The 25414-nt window shown below is 46.9% G+C and overlaps 8 protein-coding genes across 8 annotated transcripts; 2 read left to right on the top strand and 6 right to left on the bottom strand.

Annotated features, from left to right (window-relative positions):
• Positions 1-533: 533 nt before the first annotated feature.
• PEX2_046450 (dipeptidase) lies at positions 534-1730 on the bottom strand (the record flags this gene model as incomplete). The annotated part of the gene is made up of 1 exon (XM_016741920.1): positions 534-1730. The coding sequence occupies one exon, from the start codon at positions 1728-1730 to the stop codon at positions 534-536; it is 1197 nt and encodes a 398-aa protein (XP_016603150.1).
• A 431-nt stretch (positions 1731-2161) lies between these two features.
• On the top strand, positions 2162-6449 carry PEX2_046460 (MFS transporter; the record flags this gene model as incomplete). Its single annotated transcript, XM_016741921.1, has 9 exons — positions 2162-2284; positions 2350-2489; positions 2555-2670; positions 2722-3447; positions 3503-3717; positions 4306-4434; positions 4510-5157; positions 5231-5570; positions 5878-6449. 9 exons carry the CDS (start codon positions 2162-2164, stop codon positions 6447-6449), a joined length of 3009 nt encoding a protein of 1002 aa, XP_016603151.1.
• A 402-nt stretch (positions 6450-6851) lies between these two features.
• On the top strand, positions 6852-7883 carry PEX2_046470 (M20 family metallopeptidase; the record flags this gene model as incomplete). The annotated part of the gene is made up of 1 exon (XM_016741922.1): positions 6852-7883. The coding sequence occupies one exon, from the start codon at positions 6852-6854 to the stop codon at positions 7881-7883; it is 1032 nt and encodes a 343-aa protein (XP_016603152.1).
• A 373-nt stretch (positions 7884-8256) lies between these two features.
• On the bottom strand, positions 8257-11481 carry PEX2_046480 (ankyrin repeat domain-containing protein; the record flags this gene model as incomplete). The annotated part of the gene is made up of 3 exons (XM_016741923.1): positions 8257-10120; positions 10192-11298; positions 11372-11481. The coding sequence occupies 3 exons, from the start codon at positions 11479-11481 to the stop codon at positions 8257-8259; spliced, it is 3081 nt and encodes a 1026-aa protein (XP_016603153.1).
• Positions 11482-12005: 524 nt separating this feature from the next.
• Positions 12006-12791, bottom strand: PEX2_046490 (uncharacterized protein; the record flags this gene model as incomplete). The annotated part of the gene is made up of 1 exon (XM_016741924.1): positions 12006-12791. One exon carries the CDS (start codon positions 12789-12791, stop codon positions 12006-12008), a length of 786 nt encoding a protein of 261 aa, XP_016603154.1.
• Positions 12792-13145: 354 nt separating this feature from the next.
• PEX2_046500 (uncharacterized protein) lies at positions 13146-14225 on the bottom strand (the record flags this gene model as incomplete). The annotated part of the gene is made up of 1 exon (XM_016741925.1): positions 13146-14225. One exon carries the CDS (start codon positions 14223-14225, stop codon positions 13146-13148), a length of 1080 nt encoding a protein of 359 aa, XP_016603155.1.
• Positions 14226-19850: 5625 nt separating this feature from the next.
• sit1 (putative siderochrome-iron transporter Sit1) lies at positions 19851-22086 on the bottom strand (the record flags this gene model as incomplete). Its single annotated transcript, XM_016741926.1, has 9 exons — positions 19851-20227; positions 20292-20351; positions 20407-20688; positions 20738-20795; positions 20853-21272; positions 21336-21440; positions 21489-21629; positions 21685-21768; positions 21844-22086. The coding sequence occupies 9 exons, from the start codon at positions 22084-22086 to the stop codon at positions 19851-19853; spliced, it is 1770 nt and encodes a 589-aa protein (XP_016603156.1).
• A 552-nt stretch (positions 22087-22638) lies between these two features.
• PEX2_046520 (uncharacterized protein) lies at positions 22639-24888 on the bottom strand (the record flags this gene model as incomplete). Its single annotated transcript, XM_016741927.1, has 3 exons — positions 22639-23176; positions 23241-24540; positions 24591-24888. The coding sequence occupies 3 exons, from the start codon at positions 24886-24888 to the stop codon at positions 22639-22641; spliced, it is 2136 nt and encodes a 711-aa protein (XP_016603157.1).
• Between the last annotated feature and the right edge of the window lie 526 nt (positions 24889-25414).

Genomic DNA, 25414 nt, shown 5'->3' on the forward strand with positions numbered 1-25414 from the left:
GGGGGCCTTATGAGCCCTCACGAATGGGCTGTGGGTTGGGTAGGGCTTCGGAGGTTAAACTCATAGCCCACCAAGGGTCCCGGCCCATTTATGGACCTTGTGGATGTCTATTTGCAAGTGCAGTGTTTCCAATAATGGACTCGAAGTTGATCGTGTGGTAGGTATAGTCACCCGAGTACACTGGCACCATGACTCGCTCTTGAGATGTGCTTATGGTGGCCCATTCTATGTAGTCAAAGTGTAGATAAATCCTTGTAAGAGTTTTTTGACCAGATTGGCAACTGCATAGCTTCAAGTAGTATCTATGGATAGTCATGGGCCTGTATCCGATCAGGGTTCCCTGGGATCATATTGGGCAAAGGATTGTTCCATCTCGACCAACTACGCCCTTCCCAGACATCTTCTATTGGCTTCTCACTCGTAAATCTGTCTGCATTTTGCTCGTTTTGGCTCCAGGCTCTGGGTTATACTGTCAGCGCTGTTTGTACGTCGGTTCGACTGAAATTAGTCGATTCTTGCGATTTATCCAAAACTCACCTCAGGATATTTTCGCCAATCAACTTCCTGATTTGCTTGTCCGTAGCTCCTCTTCGCATCACAGCCTCGAGTAATTTAGGATAATCTGCCACTGAGTGAATGCCATTCGCCAGAGTGACTGTCCCATCGAAATCACCTCCAATTCCGACATGATCCCAGCCTGCTAACTCGACGATGTGCATTATATGATCGACCACGGTCTCGACATCGGCACTTTCTGGGTGAGTTGCGTTCAAGAACCTCTGCACAAACATCACCATCAAAACCCCGCCGTTTGTCTTCAACCGCTTGATGACATCGTCGGGGGTATTTCGAAAATTCTTTGCCAAGGAATAGCATGTACTATGACTGAATATCACCGGTGATCGAGCGATATCTAATACTTGTCTCATGGTTCGATGTGACGTATGAGATAAGTCTACCATCATACCAAGCCTGTTCATCTCATGGATAGCCAATGCCCCGAACGGGGACAATCCCGCATCGGAGTCGGTTCCTAGAGCGGTCACGGTAGCAGCTGCAGTCGCGTACGCATTGTCGCTGTTATGAGTGACTGTGATATAACGCACTCCCAGATCCCACAATTGGCGAATAACTGCGATGGAGGAGCCGGTTTGGTGCAACCCCTCTGCACCCAGCATCGATGCTATTTTGCCTGCTTTGAAAGCTTCCACGGCAGAAGCAGCCGTAGGACAAAACTTCAGCTCGGGTGTTGCTTCTATGAAACGACGAGCGACGTCAATTTGCTCGAGGGTATCGCGTACGATGTGACTTGGGTCATCTATCTGCTTCGTGTCGGGACATTCCATGAAGACAGACCAGAACTGCCCTCCGACCCGGCCTTGTCGCAGGCGCTTGAGATCAGTGTGACTAGCGAGTCCTAAGTACCGAATTTTATCCGTCAGTAAATCATCAATGTGTGATGTTTCAAAAGTTCCTTTTGAGTTCGCACCTTCTCGGAATGTGAAGCGGTCGTCATTGATCTTATTCTGAAGTTCCACCCGAAGGAGGTAAGGCAAATCATTATGGCCATCAATCAATGGTGTATCTTTCAAAATCCTGTCAATCCGTGCTGGAATGTCTGGTGGAAGCTCTGACTCGGATTGAATGCGATAAACGGCCCATAGCGAGGCAGCCAACAAAGTAATGACGGACAGTCCGACGGCTGCGCGATGTTGTTCAAGGCAATTCATTCGAACTTTTTCTTTCTCCTAGTCTCTCAAAATAAAAGTAAAAATGTGCAGCTTCTCTCAGTCTGGCGATTTCTTTTCTGCTTGGGGTATAACATCAAACGATCGACCCCGACCTCGAAGCTGCAAGCCGATTGGTCCGGCAACGTTGAGATATAACCGATCCTCGCAAGATAAGCAAAGAGCTTTAGCTTTTTGATCAATTTGAATTAAAGTTGGATCAAAGTACGAAAGCTGTCGTATGGTCTCGATAAGCGTAATCTCGGCCTTCAGGCGTTGGGGCAAGCAGCCCTGTAATCCAGTGTCCTCCTCCCAGAGCTTATTATTGTACAACTTTATATATCAAAGCATAATCTGTCAAAACTCGCTACTTGATTGTTACCTCGAGGGCAAACAAAAGGCTTTTTTTCACCTTGCCAAACATTTCAAACCCAATGGACACGAAATCAATCAAAGAGGCCCACACGGCCGACATTTACGAGCCTGGTATGGGCGTCGGTTCGGCTGAGATCTACATTGATCCAGTCAAAGAAAGAAGGATGATGAGGAAATTTGATGTAAGACAGCATCACATGCACATATATGCATCAAGGCTTAAGTGCTTGTATTAATGTGAATATAGATTTTTGCTATTGGAATGTTGGGCGCTTTTTACATGATGGCCAACTTGGACCGAAGCAACATCGGAAACGCGAATACAGCTGGACTGCAAGAGGACTTGGGCCTAGTTGGAAACCAGTTTGGAACCGCTACAACCTTACTGTACGAGCCCTTGGCCTTTTGAGCTTGCTATGTTTGGATAATTACTGATATATTTTAACCAACAGGTACGCAACCTATGTCCCCTTTGAGGGACCGATTGCAGTGCTTCTCAAGATCATCGGGCCTAAGCCATTGTTGTCAACATGCGCCTTCTGCTGGGGGATTACAACTCTTGGAATGGGTATGTAGATGGCTTTCCAAGCTTTGTGTTCAGGCATTAACCTTTTTTCAGCATTCATCCAAAACTGGCAAGGGCTTTATGCGTGTCGGCTAATGACCGGCCTTTTCGAAGCTGGATTAATTCCCTGCATCAACGTATACATTGCGCTAGTATACAAGAAAAGTGAACGAGGAAAACGCTCTGCTTTAATTTTTGCATTTAGTGCCTTTTCGAGTGCCTTTGGTGGACTTCTCGCTTACGGACTCACACAGGTCCACGGACCTAACGGGTGGGAAGGATGGCGCTGGCTGTTTGCCATTGAAGGTGCCATGACTTTGCTTCTCGTGCCAATTTTCTTTTTCGTGTTCCCGAAACATCCCACCACTGCCTGGTTTTTAAGCGCCGAAGAAAAGAGCATGATTCAAGCCCGATACGATAATGATCCTCATTGGGGTCAGGATGAAGAATTCAGTTGGGCCGAGTCTCTAAGCGCTCTGACTGATCCTAAGTGGTATGCGTTTTGGATCTACCAGTTCAGTGTGGATGTCTCTCTCTATGGATTTACGACTTTCCTGCCCAAAATTGTTTCTGGGTTGGGATATTCCGGCGTACGAGCAAATCTGATGACAGTCCCAATCTACATGGTCGGCCTGGTGTGGTTCCTCATGATTGCATATTGTTCAGACAGGGCCAATGTCAGAGGTCCGTTCCTTGCCGGGCCCCTACTATGTCTGATTATGGGTTACTCACTTCTCATTTCGGTGGAGAACCTGAACGTTCGATTCTTCGCGTGTTTTGGTAAGTTTAGAATCCCCTTGATTCCATTTGCCATTCTCAAACTAAATCCTTCTAGTTGTTGCTCTCGGAATTTATCCCACAACCGGTTTGTCACTCATGTGGCTTCAAGACAACACGGCTCGCCACTTCAAACGGGCTACGATGGTCGGTATGACACTCTGCTTCGGAAACACTGCCGGTGTCGCCGTCGGGCAGATATTCACTACGGAATCTGCACCGCGGTATATTAAGGGACTTTCCATCAGCCTGGGGCTTGCAGTGGTGGCATTGGTAATGGTCGCTTTGTTGATGACGGGGATGACGATAGTGAACAGAAGGAGAGCAGAGAGAATTCGCCGGGCTGAAGAAGCAGGTGAGGTACTGGAAAAAAGACCGGAGAAAGGCGACTATGATGTGTTCTTCCGATACTCTCTGTAATTAGTTAGTTGTCTTAATAGATTGTGGTTCCCTAGAGTAGAATGTTGTCTTCAGTGTTAGTAACTGCTGAGACCGCGTTTCTGCTTGAGGTGGATAGGGCCATTTTCCCAATCAATTTAATATTCCTTTCTCTTTCTCTCTATCTTTTCTAGCAGCTACCTAGCTCAACACAACCTATGATTTCCTTTCCTTAACAGTAACGTGTGGGTACGTGTGGGTTGTTACTCCGCACTCCACACTCTTATCTCGTTCTCCGCAGATAACGCACTGTTTTTGTTTCCGACAGCTTTCCCCTTCTCCATTTCGTCACATCATCTACTCTCATGGAATCTAGACACGGCCCGTCAGTCAAGAGGCAAAGGCGCATCTATGTAGCGTGAGATGCCCCGAGATCCCCCGAAACCTATCTCTTCCTAAACTAACAAGTTTTGGTCGGTATAGTTGCCGACGATGTCACTCACAGAAGATCAAATGCTCGGGGACTCAGCCCTGTCAATCATGCTGCATGTCGCAAAATCGAGATCAGTGCGAGTTTCCTACACGAGACCGAAAGATATCGGTGTCCGAGACGTATGTCATCATATTTAAGCTCTTTCTAATACGCCTGGAAGCTAATGAAATTGAGCTCTTAGATACATCAAAAAGTTAGAGGGAGAAGTCAAAGCTTTGAGAGCTCAAAAGCAGCGATCAAGAGCTTCATCTGAGCTAGATGAGACAAGCTGTCTTACTCAAGATCCAGTTCAGCCCTCGGCCCAGTCCCCAGATATTGATGTTTCTAATCCTCTTCTTGAATCGCCCACTGGGTTTGTTGCCGCCAGATCATCCTCACAGCCAATCTTTATTGGTGAGGCTTCCTGCGTTGCTTTTGGGGACACCTTGCTCCAATGCGTCGACAAAGATGCTGATCTTTCATCGTGGGCATCTCCGACATATTTCCAACACGACATTTTTCATCGTCTGATGCGCCCAGAGGTAGTGTTGCCTGACCGAATACAGGCTCGGTTATTGGTGGAGGTTGCCATTCGATTCATAGGTACCGACTACCATTTAATTCTGAAGAAAACCTTTTTCGACACGTTGGACCGAACGTGCGCCGGAGAGATTCCCCGGAACCCAGCATGGATGTGCAAGTTTTTTGTACTGTTAGCGCTGGGTGAAATGTACTCGAACCGAAAACGAAGGATGGCTGATCAACACGTACCGGGAACAGACTACTTCCTGCGTGCGGTGGGTCTATTGCAAGATCTGTATGAAACCCCTTCAGTGGAACAGGTAGAAGTCATGGTTCTTTTCGTAAGTCGATACATCCCAAGGTTTTCCTTTTTTTAAAAAAAAATTGGCGGTTTTGCTCACGGCAATTGCATAGTGCTTTTATTCAAACGCTCTAGGACGCGTCAAAACGGCGTACACCTATAGCGGTATTGCCCTGAGAATGGCACTTGGATTGGGCCTTCATCGAAGTCTGCCCACAGATACAAAACTATGCCCGGTGGATCGTGAGCACCGAAAGCGCGTCTGGTGGACACTTTACACGCTCGACCGACTATGCAGCTCCAACCTCGGATACCCCTTGCTTATAAGCGATGCTGTGATTGATGTTGAGCTTCCAACAAATGAAGGCCTTATTCCAGCCGAGTTGGAGGAATTTACCGATCCCGGCCACCTAGTCGCGAACGTTAAGTTGGCAAAAATCACAGGGCAAATCCGTAAAGGCGTCTTTCCACTTTAGGCCATTGTCCGCATCACTAATGAGTTTCACTCTAGTTAATGATATATATTGTCTCCCACAAAGAACTACAGAAACCTTTGTACAAAGGGTGCATCGAATTCTTCTGAGTCTGCGAAAGTGGAATGATGAACTCCCATCAACGCTACAACTACGCCAAGAGCATTTGCCTCGACACATTTCCAGTCTTCATCTTCACTATAATCAATGTGTGATTTCGACAACTCGTCCGATTCTACTATATATTTTCAAGAATCGCTTTTCACTGAGCGCTACATCTGCCGAAGCCCCGCCCAGGGTCTTTTCCCCTACTACCCTCGCCCTGGCAGAAAGCTGTGTGCAGGCCGCGCGGGCATCGAATTCCATCCTATCAAAGCTATTTGTTGAAGGATCTCTAGCGTCATTTGGATACTTTGATGCACACTATCTCTTCTCCTCCACTCTCATCTTGGTCATGTCTGCAGTCATGGATCCAAATGTGGGAATGTCAGACGCCGTCTCATATGCTTTCACTATACTCCGAGCCATGAAGGAAGATGGCAATCTTCCTAGCTTTGACTACTACGAAAGACTACAGCGTACCCGGGCAAGTGTTGGAAAGATGAGAGAAGCCAACGAAGCAAGCTCCCGTGTATCTACGGCTCCCAATGGAAGCACAGCGCCACAGGAACAAATGGTTCACGATGCCGATGGATCGGTGCTAGGCTTTGGAGACGGAGTTCCCCTAGATAATCCTCTTATAGATAGTTTTCTGGCAGATAAAGCCTTCATATGGCCAGATGGAATGAACCCTCAGGATGAATCTCTAAGAGACCTGGCGTGTGAGCTGGGAGATGAGTTTCTGTTTGGCCCGGCCTGATTTTGTTGGCTCCAAGAAGGAGTACTATTTTTAATTCTTCCACCTGTGACAGGTTATGAATCTTTGGTACTCATGAATATTCACACTTGATAAGCCTATCTCAAACTATCGGAAGCCCATCCGAAGGTTGTCTCAATCTCTCGGTGAGAACGCCGAACTCGGGAGATATACCCGGCCTGATCTATCTTTGGCGTAGGCTCGTCAGATATCCAAAAGTTTTTCTTTGACCTGGTTGGCTGTTGAGCCTGCCGGATTACTGGGTCGCCGGCTTAACTTGATCAACCCGATTGATCAAAGCACTCAAATGCTCACGACTCCACTTTGATTGTCCAATCTATACACTTATAACTTTTGGCTTGGTTTAATATCACCTTCCACGTATGAACGATATCGAATTTCATAATGGCTTCTGCGGTTGTCACTCTGCTTGGGCAGCTCATGCAAATCCCATCTATCAGCAACGAGGAACACGAGATCGGTCTATTTCTTGAAAAGCATCTTCATGGCTTAGGCTATACCGTCGAACGCATTCCAATCAGTCCAGATAGTCTCCGTTGCAATGTCTACGCCTACTTAGGCTCATCGCGCAAAACACGAATTTGTCTCACATCTCACATGGACACCGTTCCTCCGCACATCCCTATGAGACTGACGCCAACTACAATTTACGGACGGGGCTCATGCGATGATAAGGGCCCATTAGCCGCTCAAATCATTGCACTGGAAGAGCTACGCGCTGAAGACCGTGTCCAGCCTAGTGATGTATCACTTCTTTTTGTCGTTGGAGAGGAAAAGGGAGGACCGGGAATGCTCGCAGCCAACTCAATGAACCTGTCCTGGGAGGCAGTCATATTTGGCGAGCCGACCGAAGGAAAACTAGCTGTGGGACATAAAGGTCATTTTGTCTTTGAGCTCACAAGCGAGGGAGTTCCAGCGCACTCAGGCTATCCTCAGCGAGGACGGAGCGCAATCTCCGTGATGACCGATGTTCTGGCAGCGCTTGAGCGAACAACGTACCCATCATCCGACATAATTGGACCGTCCACATTTCATTGTGGTCAAATCACAGGGGGCGTCGGATACAATATCCTTGCGGCGGAATGCACGGCACTATGTGCGATCCGAGTTGCAAGTGACCTACCCGAAATTGAGCGATTAGTGGAAGCTATCGTTTCAAAGAATGAATTTGTTCGTCTGAATAAGAAATTTATGTACCCGGAGCTGTACTTGGACCACGATGTACCGGGTATGGGCACGATGCCTGTCGCATTTGGGACTGATGCTCCGCGGTTGAAGGGTGGACATAAGAAGTACCTCTATGGGCCGGGTTCTATCTTGGTTGCTCATGGAGATAACGAGTGTATCGAAATTGAGGAGCTTATTGAGAGTGTTCAGGTGTACAAGAGGATTGTGGAGCACTGTCTTCATGGATGAATAAAAGGCGTATGCCTTTGCCTATCTATGAGTCGGCAACAGCGGTATCTTGCCGAGATGACATTTGACCCAGAAGGCACGTAGTTTCAATTAGGGTAAAGTATTTCTCTATACTATTCTTTGTCCTGGGAAATTCAAAATCACACCAGATCCAGTTCCACTTTCTCCATAGCAATTATGCTTCTTCAGGCCCAGGAGCAGCTTCTTCTTTAGGCCGTAGATGCATTTCATGAGATCCATCCAGGCATCGTGCTCCAACATGATAGCACACTTTGCAGATATCCAAGTCCCCTCCATTACAAGTATCACAATGGTAGAAACTCTCACGCCTCAATATATCAATGCTGCAAATATCACAAATAATTCGCCCCGGTTAAGAGCTGGCTTTAACCACTGACTTAACTGTCACTTGGGAGCTTGTCTCGGAAAATGTCTCTAGGACTTTCACAACATCAAATCTGTTTCGCATGATAGCGTCTGATAGTGCTGTGCGACCAAACTTATCTTGAGCTTCGCAATCAATAGCATCAAATTTGAGCAGTATAAGGACTGACTCTAAATGGCCGCGGATTGCAGCAACATGTAGAAGTGTTCGGCCATACCGATCGGGAGAGATCTTGATCTTGGTATAAGTAAGAAGAACAAGCAGAGTCTCGTAACGGTTCTGGAAGGTTGCAGAAAAAAGTGCACTATGACCACTGTTATCCTCGGAGTTAATATCAGCGCCATTCTCTAGGAGGAGCTGAACTATTTCCTTTGAACCCCACCTCCCTGCTGCGCGATTAAGTGCAGTCTTCCCACTATGGTCTTTCCTTTCCAAATCAACACCACACTTCAGTAAGATTTGTACTATCGACACGCTGCCTGATGTTGATGCGTGCATAAGTGGCGTTATTTCAAGATAATCAATATAATTAGGGTCAGCGCCCCTATTCAGGAGATACTGAACAATTTCCTCGTTCCCCTTAAGCATTGCTGCAGCTTGGAGTGAGGCATTCAATCCAATATCTTGTGGGTCGATATCCGGATCCCAGTCAAGCAAAAGCTTCACAAGTTTTAAATCACCCCGTAGAGCGGCCTCAACCAATAGATTGTTGCCCCACATATCCGTCGACTGTGTGAGCCCTTTCTGTACAAGAAGACGGGTAATCTTCTCCGATCCGTTCATGGCCGAAGCATGAAGTGATGACTCACCCTGGTCATCACTAGACAGCCAATCACAGTTTGCTTCGAGCAGTAACTGCACCGCTTGTTCGTGGCCAAACATAGCTGCCCAAAATAGGGGTGTCCTGTCTAGGGTGTCTTTCATGTTTGGATCTGCGCCATTTGCTAGGAGTAATGTTATAGGACCTAGGCGATTATGCTCTGCTGCCCATGCCAAAGGTGTTTTTCCAAGGCCATCCACGCAGTCCACTGAACCCCCAAGTGAAATCAACTTTTGGGTCATATCAAGCAATTCGAAGTAAACTGCAAGATGCAGACCTGTAGCAAAATGCGAGGTATATAGGAGATAACGATAACACAAATCCCCTCCTCTAAAATACGTGTTGTTGGAAGAATGGGGACGACGATATACCATGAATTGCACACAGGAATTGACTTTCGGTATGTCTAGCAGCAGTTCAATGATTGCTTGATCGCTTATATGTTGTTCCCCGTCTACCTCGCGCTCTCGCATATGACTGCCCCAGAAATCCGCTGCATAAAGTCCAAAAGGATGGTCATCGAGGCGTGATAAAAAGTCTGCGTCTGTTCGGCAATGTCCTGTTTTGAAAGTATCATATGACAAATAAGCCACGCAGATGCTTCCAATATAGTGGTTTGCCTTTGGGAACCAAATTGATTGATTGCGCTCGAAGAATTCCTGGGTTGTATAATGCACTAGTCGAATGACATCGCTTTGTTCATCGATTGTCACTAGGCCTGCACAGACTGAGACTATTTGAGTTAGATCGGAGATATTGTTCTTGTCAAAATCCGACTCGTCTATTTCGACTGCTAGTGCAATTTGCAGCTCCAGCGTAGTGAGCGGTCTTTTGGCACAGGTGATCCATGTAAGGACTTGCATGGCCAGTTCTGTTTCATCGGATATTTGCCCTTGAATTCGCTTCATAGCATCGCCATAGGCGGAATCGTATTGCTTTGTACCAGAGGATATGTCTTTTAGCGCGGATCTGATTGCTTTAGGTGATCTTTTCCCGACCAAGGAGTTCAGGTATAGCTGGGCGAGTAGAAACCTAGGTACTTGCGTTAGAGGACTGCAGAAGATTCTTGAGTATTCTTTAGTATTCGCCAAGGGTTTACTCACATTCCATCAACAGCTCCACTTATCTTCGTTGAAATCTCCATTTGCAATTCCGGATTTCGTGAAACAAATGTTGGGAGCATTTCCAAGTTTCCTTGCAGATATCGCATGACATCTACCGTGCTAGCACGAATCTCAAGGGTTGGGGTTTCTTCAAATATTTCCTGTATTTCAGGGATAACCCGGGAAGTAGCGAGGAAGTGTATGTTGCGAGCACCTTGAAGTTTGAAAATTGCATCCAAGAGTTTTGTTCGGGATCCATCATACGTCCGACACTCATCCAAAGCGTCGATTACTATATAGACCTTTTCAAAGTTGCCAGGTTGTGATAGTAATTGGATGGACTCGGATATTTCGCCCATTGAAGGTCTTGTTTCTTTCGCTACATGTTTAGCATACATCTCTTGGATGCTACTAGGCAACGATGACTGTGACTGAGCCAATTGTTTCAAGAGACTTGATAACAATCCAATAGCGCTTTGCTCATCGTGTCGCTTGAAACTGCAGTAAATATACGCAATAGCAATGTCATCGCCTGCATTTCCAAATCGATCGTGGAGCTCATCAATCACGATAGATGCTAGAATTGTTTTCCCGGCACCTGGAATACCAGGACAGAAGAGCGTTTGTTTTGAACCGGAGACCCACTCTTTGAACTCAGATGAGTCCAGGAACCACTGTCCAGTACCTTCCTCGCGTCGACTAATGTAATCACTTTGTTGGGCCGCGTAGCTTAATGGTGAGAGCCAATCAAGGACTTTCTGGCGCTCTGCCTCGTCTTGATGCTGCACCAGTTTTGCCACACTGCGTTTCAATATTTGGCCATTGAATGCTGTCAGGAGTGCGATATTAGTGCCGATTAGAAGGCGAAGTTCTTGGACGTCGCTTGGTTCCCATTTCAAGCGTTTCCACACCCGCTTCGCGATGTTTCGTTTTGCATCATTTCTAGTGGACAACTCTGTGTAGTCCTCAATTTTCTTCAAAGTATCGGCAAGGACCTCGTTGCAACCAGTTGATATCTCCTGTAGCTCAGCCTGTTGCTGACTGCTAAGCTCCTTCGCGGATATGTCGATCTCTACATCTTGCAGTACAAGAGAGAGGCTTCTGACTCTGTTACAACATTTGTTACCACACCAGGTATAACCGATTGAGGTAAGTGAGATCAAAATTGGAATTCACCTACTCATCGGAAATGCTCTTAAATTGAGCTGGTGCATCGACAAACGCTTTTCGAGTCTTGTTGGCGAGTTGGATAATTGCGAGGAAGTCCCCGATACCAAACCCAAAGCTCATTTTGAAACCCAATAATGAGCATAGAGAGGGCCAAATTTGAGGGGTTGGGAATTTGGGAGCTCAGAGACGAAAATAAGCTGTTGGATATGAATGGAGAAAGCTCAGCCTCACTCGAGGGCGGGGTTGGGTCGACACGCAGCGCGTAAACTGGCCCCCACACTATTTGATGGTTAATATGGCCCTTTGGTGGTGAAATATAGTGATTATTTATGGTAATCATAGTATAATCGCTTCCTCGCCAAAAAAACCCCGGTTTCATGTAGAGAATCATGGCATTCTATGCAACTGTGCAAATTATTGGAGTTTGCATCGCCATATAGCTATCTAAAGGCGACTGTATATATTTGTACGTAGGAATGGCGCCATTAATTGAGAAGTTCATTATGAAGACGGAATACTACAAGGGAAGCAGAAGAATATTGATTGCTATGCGTCCTCGTTTGTTGTCGAAGCCTGCGCGTCACTCGCTTTGATGTTGGCGCAAGTCAGCGTTCTCAAATTGACGGGTGAGCTTGTAGGTGCTTCTATTTTCCAGGTGCACGGGTGACCGCCAACGGAACTGAGGGTGTCACGTCCTCGGAGTCAAGTCCCTTCTCCTTCACATAGTTGAGAACCACAGTACAAGTGTCATAGAAATCTACCATCGTCGTGTCGACCACAGGGTTTGAACGCGCTTCCAACTTCGTGAGCTCTGACATTGCAAAAGTTTCCAACGTAGATAAGGTCTCAAGTTGTCGCAGCATAACAATCAAAGCATGGTAAGGTAGAAGGTTGGCTTCGAGATCGATTGCTGAATGTAGTCTCTCTTTCAACCCTGCAACAAACTCCCTAATTGTCGAGAAATCCTCGAGCCGAGAATCCCAGATATCAAAGCACACCCGCTTTATGGCGCCACGGCGTGAGCTTTTCATGTGGTCCTTGAGTTTCCTCATAAACTCATCCGCATACATCACCTTACGGTCTCCAACGAATTCTTGCTCCAAGGCAGGGTCAATACAGCTGCTTAGCCATGCTCTCACTTGTTTAGTGAGCTGCAGCCATAATTTAGAGTTGGGGTGATAACGCAAAGGCCTCTCCTGATCAGAATCAACAAGGCGATGAAGGTTGTGACATTCCAGGATCTGGACGACTTGACGATGCCAGAAACCAAAATTAGAAACCAATTTAAGAACTGGCTCTATCATGGGAATTTCGAATGAGGTGGTGGCTGGCAAGTCTGTCGCTTGGTTGCAATTCGCCGCAATCCACTGTTCAACGGCGTGATAGTCACGGTCACGCGGAGCACCCATGCCAATAACCGGTTCCGTCATGATGAGTAAGTTCAGAAATTGATGAAATCTCGATGGATAAATCTGTTGTTGATGGGGAATCCGATATGGATTTGAGATTCCAGAAGTCACCTACGCAGTAATGAAAATGGTGGATAAATGGTGACACTCATGGACTGATGGACGGAGTCATCTACGGTGAAGAAAGATAAAGGTAAGAAGAGAAGTATGAATACTCTAACGCTACCATGGGCTATCTAATATACCCCATCAGGACAAAGAGAGCACTGACAAACACTGCTTCAGTGTAACCATACATTCATTACTCGTACTATAGAGAAAGGAACAAAATATGTATCTGAAACCACAAAGTCACAAATCAATAAAAAAATCAATTTAGACAGTGACCCTGTGAGCCTTCAAATACTCATAATCCGGCATAGAATCTCGGGTAGCCTTTTCAAGCAGCTCAGCAATCTCGTCCCCAAACTCGACATGCCACTTAGCAACCTCCGTGTCAACATCAACTGACGCCGGAGCCTTGTCCTTAACAACACTAGTCGACTCCTCCAAAGTCGACAGCATGATAGAAGCAACATTCTTATGCAGAGCCAGCTCCTCAGTATTACCAATGTTTGCACTCTCAGTTGCCCAGCTCTCAGACTTCTTCTCAGAACCACTCCACTCAAATTGCAAGGACGCAGTGTCCAGCCCAGCCTTTTCACAGAACTTAGCCACAGCACCGGGGTTATGGATCACATCATTGGCATCGATGACCAAAGGTATGACAGACTCATCCGGCTGCTCAAGACACCAGTCGAACAATTTCCGCGTCCATTCCAGGCTCATGTTCGTGAGCGACAAACCCTTGATTCCGTCGTCATCAATGTAACCGACTTTGGATAACTTCTGCATAGCGCGGTACAGCGATGGATAAGCTAGTGCCGGGTGACGGATGATGAAGGCCAGCTGCCAGGTGCGCAGGTACTCATCTGGCATGACGGTTTTATTATTGGGAGAGAATGTCTGCGAGGGTCCATATTGTTCTGGCATCGATATACGGAACTCTTTCAGTTGCTCGAGTGAGGGCTTTGGGGCGCCGCTCATAGCACTGGTGAAGAAGCCCGGGTTGAGGAACCAGAAGGCGTGTTCTTTGGCGAACATTATCTTGCTCTCGGTGCGGGCTCGGGTCGAGTAGTCTTCTAGTTCGTTGAAGCACTGTTGGATGGCGGCTTTGGTCTCGCTCTTCGCATCTGTTGTCCATTGGTCTAGTGGCTTCTCCACGCGACCGTCCCTGCTGGCTATCGTGAAGGCATCGTGGAAGAAGTAGCCTCCCTTTTGGTTGGTGAGGACGTTTGGTTGGTTGGGGATGTTGAGAATCTTCAGGAAAAGATTCGAGGCGGTGCGAGGTATACTGACGAGGAGGACTCGGCGTGGTTGATCTTTGTCTTCGGGGGTAGTGATAGTAATAGCCATGTTTGTTGATGGACGTGGTATATCTAGAATGTGGTGGCTGGAAGATAATTAAGCTTAACTCGCTGCGAGGCAATGAGCGTGAGAAGAGATGGTTACATTCTGGAGTCAGATGGCGTGATAAGCTTAAATATATTCGATTGTGCTGTCCAAGAGCAAGATCAGCGCTCTTCCAATGTTCTTTGATCCAAGTTTCCCCCCCCCCCCCCCCCCCCNCCTCTTTCTGCATGTAAGTGGGTCGAATTCTGACATCCGTATGGTTTTTGTTTATATCCGGACGGGGCGGGGGTTGCACACATCAGAAAATCTCTCAATGGAGTCGGACTCGGTATCAAAGGCTCCGATCGGTGTTTGTCGCTGTTTACCAACGCCGAGGAGGGGTCAACGGTGAAGCTCTTTATTGGACTACAGCAGTGATCGGCAACCGACGCTTTCAGGAAGCAGCAATGGTACGATGTATGTTTCAGCCCTCGGCCTTCGCGTCGGAGGATATCATTCGTGATCACCGAACGACATGTTTGAGTGAGTGATATTTCGCCTTGGCGCATATCAGTACATACGTATCGGATAATCCGTGCTGGACCTGTGTTTTAGGTAGACGGTTGTGAAGTTTTATACTCCTTGTATTCAATGAGACTAATTCAGCTAGAGAATTTGCATGGCTGTGCTGAGATAGTGGGGAATAAATACTCCCACTTTTACCTCGTGGGGAAGGATATATCACGTTGGGGAATATCACCACACTTAGTAATAAACCGGTGGGTGCTCCAATAATAACACCGCACCCAAGTAACCAGGGGTGATGCAAATAAAATCATTCTATGCTCAAATGTCCCTGCTTCGGTTTTTCAAGAAAACAGGTGTCACTTTTGTCTGTCATTGTTGGGTTATTCGCGCGAGGAAGATGATTGTCAACGATGATGCCCCTATTATTGTTGTCTAGATGAATGGCTGATTTGTATATTCCAAAGCGAACAAATGAGAATTTATATATCTAGCAAGAAGATCAAGTTGATTTAGTTGAGAATCCCAGTTAGTTTCTAGTAATTAATATGACATTACGTTTCTGGTACTATTCCTGTAGTACAAATTGATTTGTAATTGATTCATTCCTATTCAAAATTCACATACTGCATAGTCCCTATTGTACTATTCAACCTTTCCGAATTGTTTTTACTCTAATTTGTTGAATAGTACTATGAAGACTATTAAGACTGTAAACGGCAGACCTATGAATTACTGTATCCGGTTAGTTTTGCAAACCTACCTTGAATGCCGCCGATATAAAAGACCCGTCCTCGCTGCTCTTCCTCCCCCTCTCTCACGTTTTCCATTCTTCCTACCCCTCTATCTTGTACTCATTGCCGGTTGGGTTATAGAAATCGGACCCAAAACCTATATGGGTTGGGTCTTGGGTCCAAAGTTTGGACCTAAGTTGGGTTTTGGAGAAGACTAACGGTGCTTAGTCACTTCCCTAGGGAAGGAGTAGGATTATCGATACGAAAGAATAGGATACTGTATCATCCTAGTGGTTACGCTTCTAGGTAACAGGCATTATAAGCTGGATGTCGGATGGCATCTCCGGTAAACATGAAAGGGGCAGTGCGTCGGGCTGAAAGCAAATGCGCAGTAGTCGGTGGGGGCTAGAGTAAAAGAAAGGGGAACCCAAGACCTAATACTAGGTACCTATTAGGGCCCTCGCTGGTTTGTTTGTGCGTTGAGGACATTTCTCGACTCGAAAGAAAATTGCGGGCCACCGTCCATGAGCGGCCTCAAGACCTATTTTCAGAACTTCAAGCACAAATTACGATGGTCTTCAAAGGCCCTGTGTAGTCAGACATATGCTAAATGGGCTATCTAATATCCACCTCAGAAATAATGATTTTGAGTGGGACTTTCAAGATGGATGTTGCAGCAACGGTTGACACTTTGATATGCATTAAGCTGTTGCTTTTTTGCCTTGTGAGGTAGATGAGACGGACACCCAAAAGAAGGCGAATCTCTGTGAACTCTTGCTTTGGCCTGGACGGTGCTATTTTTGCGAGTCACTGGGGTTGATTTGATTGGCTCATATCCCCGCCCTCGAAGGGTCACTGCCTAGAACATTCGAAATGGAAACAGCTAAGTCCGGTAGTCGAGAATAGGGGACTGCGCGTGTATGCAGCGGAAAAGGCCTTTTGCACTCCACGTGGTTGGTTATTGTGAAGTGGCGTATGAGGAATACCCACATAGTACTATGTGAATCGATGACCTTATTCAACTTTGGTTCGTACAGTATACTGCAGTGGCACGCCGAGCACGAGGTACAGAGTACAGAGAAAGTACGCGCTTGAAACGCTGAGGGATATAAGCTGATGTCAAAGGGGGGAATAGAACGGCCCCCAATTCACAGTACCCAATCATTGTGTGATTTGAACCCTGCACAGCCCCGCTTATCGCCGCGTCGAACTATTTTCGTTCTTAGTAATGCACCTTCGTGTCCAACATTTAACTGCGGGGGTGTTTCCTGCTTCTCGCTTCAATTTGGGGTTGAAAATTAACCACTCTTCAGGATCTACCATCTACCGGGTTTAGCTCTTGAAATTGTACTTTGAAGGCTGCGTGGCTGAGTACATATCGGGCCTTCACTTGGATCAGCATCACCATTAAATGGGGCTGCGGCTTTCTGTTCAAGGTTACATAGAAGGCCACACACCCCAAGGCAATACCATCAATCATTCTGAAAATTATCTCACCCAGCGTATGTATGACCAATTACATGTGGTTGCATATGATACTAATGGTGATCCGTAAAAGCAGACAAAGATCTCTGTCCTACAGAACACACTCCAGTCCATTGATCTCACTGGCGCCATTCAAAAGTTGTGGAGCTGCAGATACCGCATCTGATAACCCCGATCGACTACTAGTACTCATGGACTGGCTAAGAAGAATATTTACGGGCAAGAGTGCAGAGGATATCGCCGCAAGAAATAGGAGGAAACGTCAAAGCAAAACCCACAGTCAACGAGTGCGAGCGCGCGAAAAGGAATTAAGGCTGGCCCAAGATGGCGGTGGTGTGAAAAGCGCACGTCTATTTTGGGGCCCTCAGTGGGAAACATACAGCAACGAAAACCGGGGCAAACGACCTAAAGAGTTGCCTACTAGTGGACTTATGAGGACGAGTCACTGATCCGCGGATTATACGGATATCATTACTGTACAACATCATTGCATCTGCTATGTCCAGGAATATCAAAATTGACGGGCTCCTTGATTATCTCGAAATATATTGTTCAACGTATTGGTGCCTCTAAAAATATAAACAGGGTGTCTTAGGGCTTTATTTGATTTGGAGGTGTTGTTTTGCGAGTTGGATGTCCGGCTGACCATGCCAGACAGGCGTTGAATGCCGCGAAGCTAGTTGCAACATAAATCTGAGGAAACAACTCACGGCGGGCTCTCAGTCTATAGATGTGGGTCTATTGTCGGAAAGCTGTGGTGGTGAGGCTGTGGCCTCAGGCCAGAAGCTTTAAGTCAGTCGACTTGGGCCGGTGAGCGGGATACAGTGGTCGTGCGACCAGCCCACCGTGGCTTTCAGTCTATCAACTAGTATCCACTTAAGCTTTATGACTTCATTAGACATAGGCTATCGGACAGATTTCTGTTTAGGCTATATGGAGCACAAAGCAATTCCTGGATGTCCCCTAGAAGATTCTCGTGAAACAATGCTCCCCCGGTTTTCCAAGACAGGCCATGATTCTTCCTATCCTACGATATGTCGTCTCCTGAGAACATGTTGTTTCTTAGGACAAGCCATAGTTCTCAGTACCCCAAGATGACTAAACATGCTGTTCTCAATTGCAACAATAAAACCAAAATGGTATCGCAGGACTCGTACCACCTAATATACTATATGTATCAACAAGGGCCAGGAGTGTTTAACACAGTAAATGCCTACCCTTGAGTAAATTTCGAATCATCCGGCGCAGTAACCATCCCTCTTCTTAGAGATCCGTAATCCTACCGTGGGGTGCTTCGAGGCCCCTAAAGACCTAGAAACAGCGTCTCCTGGCCTACATGGTTCGCTGTCTAAGCTAGACACATCGAGTGACCCGAAGCCAATTATGTAAGCAACCTGTAGAATCATATCCAGGTAGGTCCTAGGCCTGGAGATGTGCGTCTGTGGTTAGGGAGCTGCGATCCAGAATAGTTGACTCTAGGCCAATTACCGACAGCCATGGATATAGGTCCACATTAGACGTATGTCCACGGCTCCTAGTCTAGGTAGGCTTTAGAGCTGTTAACTGGCGGCTACCCTAACTTAGTGACTATAAGGGTCCTCGGTCTTCTAACCACGGTCTATATAGTCTGCGCCAAAACCCGAGAATGGGTAAGAGTAGCCTTCCGCGCAACCCATTTTGGGTCGAAGGTCTCGACCCAGACCTAACCTAGACCTAGTGACTAGGGCCCTAGAAAACCTAGTACAGGCCTAGTTCGACCTAGTTTCTATATAAATTATAGTATGAATCTTTAAATAATATACTGTTATTTTCCTCTATTTTAGTTCCTATATCGAAATACTATACTAGTCTTCCGCACAACCCAGTACTCGGTCTGGGGCCCCAAATTGGGTTACAAACTAAGCAAACACGCTAATTATGTGTATAATTCTGGTAATTTAGCTGGTTTATGACTGCCAAGACCCCATTTTATGTAGAAACTGGGTCTGGGTTGGGTCTGGGTTGGGTCTGGGTTATGAGCTTTCGACCCAAAATGGGTTTTGCGGAAGACTAGTGGAAAGGCAGCCGTTTCTGGCCTCAAAAGCGGTCATTTTCGGCGTCAATCCCACAGGTCCCCATATTCTAGTTGTAAATCTTTGGGTTGGAATCTCTTGCAAATCGATTGGAACTAACTATAGGAGTAGTAACAAGGTAAAAACAACATTGTAAAACTGTCTAATCTCTTCATACCTTGGGATTGAACCCATATTTATGGACTTCCTTTCCACCCCTGTAGATACAGAAACCCCTCACCTAGATTTTCATTTTTCAGAGAACCATAGAGATACTAACTTCTCTCAGATTCCATTTCCTGAAGCAACCTGATTTGAAATGCCATCTTGTGATGCGGCAAAATACAGTTTCTATGCAGAAACTGGTAACGGGAATGTCAACCTGCATTGACGAGGCTAACCTCGATTCCGTAGGAGTTCAGGATTCTTGGAATGCGAGGACTGTATGGCGTATGCATAAAGCCAGGTTAGGGTTAGCGTTGAAAGAATCCCAATGCCATGTTAATTACTCCCATGTTAATTACTCGGAATTAACTGAAATTCTCAACAATAATATTTTTTAATAAGGCTAATCTGCACCAGGTTACAGGGTATACGGAGTGGAGCAGTGAGGTTTGACAAATTAGAAATATTCATTATTTTTAAGGCTGGTCTAGACAATCCCAATGTCACGAGGGCCCAGTCGAAGGCAAGCACATCTAAATATCGACACCGAATAGAAATACATGAACTGCCAATCACCTGGTGTCGCTGACTTCCAAGGTTATACCGCAGATATACTAAGCTAATAAGCTAAAACATACACTTTGCAAGATATGTTAAGCAAACCAGGTTTTACTCAACATACTCTTCTTTCACCTGGTGGCAATATCAGAATCACTGCTCTCCTCCTCCGCCTTAGTAAGACTTTGCTCCTTGGTGAGTGTTGGGTTGCGAATAACCAGGGCGAAGGCAATCAAAGGCACCGTCAAGCAGATACCCGTGATACACAGCAGACGCTGAGTCTTCTGATAGGCGAGAATGACGTTGTCTCGGTCGGGCGTACCCACAGGGTTGAGCGCTGCGAACGCAAGAGGCTGGGCGTAGACAGACGCAGCGAGGGTCTCGTTGCCGAGTCTATGTTCCAGTTCAGAAGGCAAGACTTGGTTCCAGATCGCGCCTGAGATTGTGTTTCCTAGAGCACTACCAATGTTATAGGCGGCGAGATAGAGACCGGTGATCACAGCGAGATCTGTGGGATTTTTAGCATGTGAGTCTTTTCGTTGGCAGGCCACAGTCTGTTGGAGAATACTAACGTTCGTGCTTAGATGCAACCTGGATACTGGCTTGAGCTGGGTAGGAGAACATTCCACCAGCTGATAGATTTGTTAGTAATGTTCAACCAAGGATGGAGCGCATGCAATAACTTACCAATACCCAGCAGGACTTGCGCACCAATGACACCGGAATGACTGGAGTTTGTAGCGCCACCTCGGAAATAGATGAGGATTCCGAATGCAACCATAAAGAGAACAGTTCCGGCCACAATGAATGGCTTCAATTGGCGGACCTTTATGACGATGAGGCCGAGAATAATGCCTGTGATAACGGAAGTAAAACTGTAAAGAGATGTGATGCGAGTCGCACTTGCAACTGATTCGTCAAAGCTCACGTAAAGCACTGTGTATAGGAAATCTCCCTGCAAGTACCATGCTACACAAATGTTAGATCTCGACAATGTGTGGTTTCTTGAAGGACGTACCAGTGTTGAGCATAACAGCGATTCCGAGGGATCCCCACACAGCACGGTCTTTGAGAAGCTAGAGCCGAAGCGAGTCAGTAAGAACCATGAATGTGGCTTTGATCACTTGACTTACATTGAATGGCAGCATGGGGTATTTGCAGGTTTTCTCCCAGAAAATCCAGACCGGGATCAGCAAAATGCCGATGACAAGTGGCGCAATCACCTTTGCTGTCTTCCACTGTGCAGTTACGCCTCCAGCGAGGGTGAATGGAACAAGAATACATGCCAGCATGCCAATCAACAGAATGTTGCCGACAATATCCAGATGCCAGAATAACTCTACAGCCAGCTGCCTTTTTCCCAGCAGCTGCATAGAGCTCTTGTATGATTCAAGAGCCCCATTCTTCTTTGCGCGTCGGGAGACGACAAAAAGGACTGCGATAAGAGGGAGAGAGCATACGGGATAGATGATAGCAAACATGCCGATGCCCCATTGCCATGTGGTGACCTTAAGAACCGCAGCAGTCAAGTTCCCGCTAATCCAGGTATTGATCTAAATAATTTCCGTTGCGTTAATATGGTGTAACTGGTGTGAGGGGGTATATGAAGCACTCACAATAAATGGCAAGGCTGGGATATAGGAGAAAAGGAGACGAGATCGGCTAGACGTCACATCGGCGATTAGGACCTCGACCAGAAGCATAATACTGGTGTATCCGATCTAAAAAATATTAGCCACAGATCAAGAATCCCTGCGCGCATATCTCACCTGGTAGATAACAGCTCCCGCAGCGAAACCTTCCACACTCGTTGCGGTTGCTTCCACAACAGTGCCCACGGTATAGAACAGAATCGAAACAAGGATAAGTTCAATTCTGCCGAACACATCTGCAACCTTTGCCGCAGTAGGCTATAAAGAGGAGGTCAGCTATTGTAATGAATTATTGGCCTCTTGGGATTCATACCTGTGCAGCAGCAGCGATGACGGCACGGAGGACATTAATGGTCGCAAGAAGACTGTGTTGACCGTAACTTTGAGTAGCATAGGGCTATCCAAAACGTGAGATGTTAGTATGCTCCATTCTTATCGATATTTTTTGACGTCAGAACTGCGCGATACGTACCTGGTATGTGTAACGAACAGTTCCATCCAAACCATATACATAGGCGATCAAGAAAACAGCAAAAAAGAGGCAGATCCGATCGACCAACTGGAAGTGCGATGTGATGATCTCGATGCGACGAACACCTGGACTGCCTTGACCCAACAGACCGACAGGCGCATCCACTGGGACGGATTCGTTGCGGGGGTTCTTCAAGTCCCCACTGACGTGGTGATCAGCGTTCATCTCGTTAACGAGCGACATGATAATCGTGCAGAATAAGATCTTACGACTCAGATCACCTACGATGAAAAGAAGAAGAAGAACACGCGGGAAAAGCGCAGAGAAAATATGATTGCCAAGAGACGAAAAAGTTTAAGATAAAACTGCTCACTCAATCTTATCTGATGGGCCTGTGACCCAACCTTCCAAGGTTGGACATGCCGAGGCGCGCTAGCAGCATCGGCTTGAGCAAACAACCACTCACGCAGCTTGGTGAGCCCCCACCTCGCATCCACCCGTGGCTCGGGGTTATTATTCGACAAAAATCTTGCTCTAGATTTGCTGAGTGTCTTGGAATCATAAGTCTCTATGGGTACTTTTACACCCGGGACATTATATCGGATGACATCCGATTCCAGTGCCGATTAACGGTTGCATTTGCAACTGTTTACTCCGTGCTTAGGTACTTATACTAGCGCCCGCCACCAGCTTCTTTCAAACCTTAAACACATGATACGGAGCATAAACACGTATTATACATACCTGTAATATAACACCACCTGCCTTTTATAGATTGTATGGCATTTCCAAAATTTAAATATGACCCTCCTTCCTGTACCCCTGTACTTTTCCTGCTAGGGTGGGATTCTTCTCTTTTAGATAGTCCACAAAGCTATCCATCATAAGGGTCTTCATGGCATTCCGCTCCTTCCATGACTCAACCTGACTCGGCACTGTCGGCCCCGTATATACCTTCTTCGGATGTTCCCGCGCCTGCGCCCAAAAATTTTGAAGTCCCACAGACTGCAGCATTGTCATAGGATAGAGCTCGCTCCAGACTAAGTTACCTAGGATGCGCATGTGACCCGGGTATTGGATGGCTTCATCCTGGAGCTCTTCATTTGCCATGCCATCTGCACTTTCGCTTGTAGTAGCACTATTATCGAAGTCTGCGTCGATAGCCAGAACATGGCCCTGGAAGTCCCCTTTGAGAAAGCCTTTGTCCTTTGTGAAGGAGGCGTTGAATTCATCGTCGGTATATGAGCCTACGCCGAAGTGATCGACGAGAAGGAAAACAGACGGTGCTATGTGATTGGCCCACTCATCCGAAGATCGGATTTGTTGGAAGTGGCTATGGTAAGTATTAGTCTCCTGTTCATGTGAATCTTGGGATGGAAGGATTAGGGTCATCGAACCTCCTTGCTGCTGTTACGGGGTTGGTTGTGTCGAAGCCTAGTTCCTTGCAGTCGAACCAATGCAGTTTGAGCAGTGGTTTCAGCTCATCGGCGCGTTGGACTCCATCACTCCATGCCGACAAGTGAGCTTCCAAGTCTCGCTTTAGGTTTTCCCACTCCTCATCAGAGAGCTGGTATGCTGCGCGGTAGATGGCCAATCCGAAGCTAAAGTCGTGCCTCTCCGACGGGTCCATGCTCAAGCTCGCCTCCTGCACTCGAAGGAGTTTCTGAATCCAGGGCAGCACAGGTGGCTGCGGTGATGGCGTCCGGCCGCGAATTTTTTCACGCAGTTCATCCTGAACTTCTGTGCTAATAGAAAGGCGCTCGCGGCGGGCCGTGTCACTCTGGATCGCGCTTGGACCTTGAACCGTCGCAGCCTCATTCTGAGCCTCGATACATTTTGTGAGTCGCTCCATCACGAGCCCAGAAAACCCGTAATTCTTGTCTAGGTGCGTTAGGTCAGGATTGTGTAGCCCAGCGATGACCTCGGAGGGCGGATGGAAGCCATTATACCCATCCATGGATATCCAGATATTGAAATCCGCCATTGAAGTGGCGGAAACCAGGTCGGTCCACCGCTGCGTGATGACTTCCATTTCTGGGCTCTCTGGATTGTCAACCGTACTGAATATGTCCGTCGTCCGTTCACGTAATTCGGCAACACGGGCCAGGACCCAGGAATGGGCGGTGCTGGTCATGACTTCATACTGTGCGCGAATGAATTGTTCCCAAAGAGCAGTAAGGTTGAGCTCAGGAGAAAGCCCGTCTTGAGCCTTGCGCCGTGCATTCAAGGCGTCCTGCATTTCTCCGAAGTCACCAGATATTTTGTTGAAGGTGTCGCGCATGTTATTCTGGATGGTAGGAATGTTCAGGTACTCGAAGACGGCAATGACAGAGGTTAGGTGTTCATGGGCGATTGTGAAATGGTCCGGGTTGTTGAGATCTTTTTCGCGCCAACGCGATGCGGGCACGGGGGCAAGGCCTCCCCAGAGGCGACTTTTGAGAAAGTATATATTCTGCCCAATATGGCACAGCCTGCTCAAATCCTCCGGGGTCGTGATCCGCTCCATCGCTTTCTGTATAGTTGGGAGAGCAGCCTTGTTGAACGGCGCAGGCGCCCACTCTGCGCTCGGGGTCATGAACAGTGGGAATTCATCTTGGTTGAGTAAAGCTAAATCGGTCTTCTTCCCGTTCGGTAGAATACCATACATTATGAATTCCATAAAATGGTAAATAGCTTGCGGGTCAATCGAGGTGTCCACTGATTTGGTTAGCGAAGTGACAATGGCGCAGTGATAAGTAAGACCGTACCAACTGCCAATTCCTGGCCCATCCAATGTTTCTCTGTGATGCTCGATCCTTTGTAGGTGGTAGCGTTGAGAATGGAAGCGTTTTGTTTGGCCGATGGGTCAAAATCTGTATGGAGATATCGCGCGGTATTGGCCTGTTTTACACGGCAGTTCCTAGGCGCGAGGTTCCATGTATTGCGATGTGCCAACAAGCCAGCACGGGCACCGACGTGCGCAATGCGAGGTGTCGCGCGGGAACATAACCCAGTGAAAACACGGCAGTTGGCCTGTGCCAGGCTTCGGGAAAGTCTGGCTGCCATGCTGTGTTAGATAGATGTGATCAACAAATTTGCGGGTGAATGGCGATCACAGTAGATACGCTCAGGGGCTCGGGAGTCCGGGAAAGAAACCCTGGACCCCCCTTGTTCAATCAGCCGCAATAAAAATAACTTGGTACTAACCGATCAAGTTTCACCACTGTGACCGTTCTGGCTGCGTTATTAATTCTAAGATCCTGATGTCTAGTACATTATCGACTAGAAAGTGATTTGATTTAGAAAATAGACACCATTGAGATTACCCTGGTGCCTAGCATTCTCTTGGTCTTCAAGTCCAGATAGTATTTTATGTGTATCATGTGTAGAATCATTTTACTCTGCTAGGAATTCAAGTTTCGTGCTATTTTGCAAAAATTTAGGGATTAATTCATGCCTGGAACGGTTGCGGTGGGATAATATGAGTGTGGTTATGTATTTTTGGATCAGTAATGATACGTAACAGTGCAGCTCTCCGTTTGAATTTTACCGCTCAAAACCGAAACATGGTGGATCTTAGGATTGTGATTAT

Source organism: Penicillium expansum (genome assembly GCF_000769745.1).
Source record: "Penicillium expansum strain MD-8 chromosome Unknown contig147, whole genome shotgun sequence".
Lineage (NCBI taxonomy): Eukaryota > Fungi > Ascomycota > Eurotiomycetes > Eurotiales > Aspergillaceae > Penicillium > Penicillium expansum.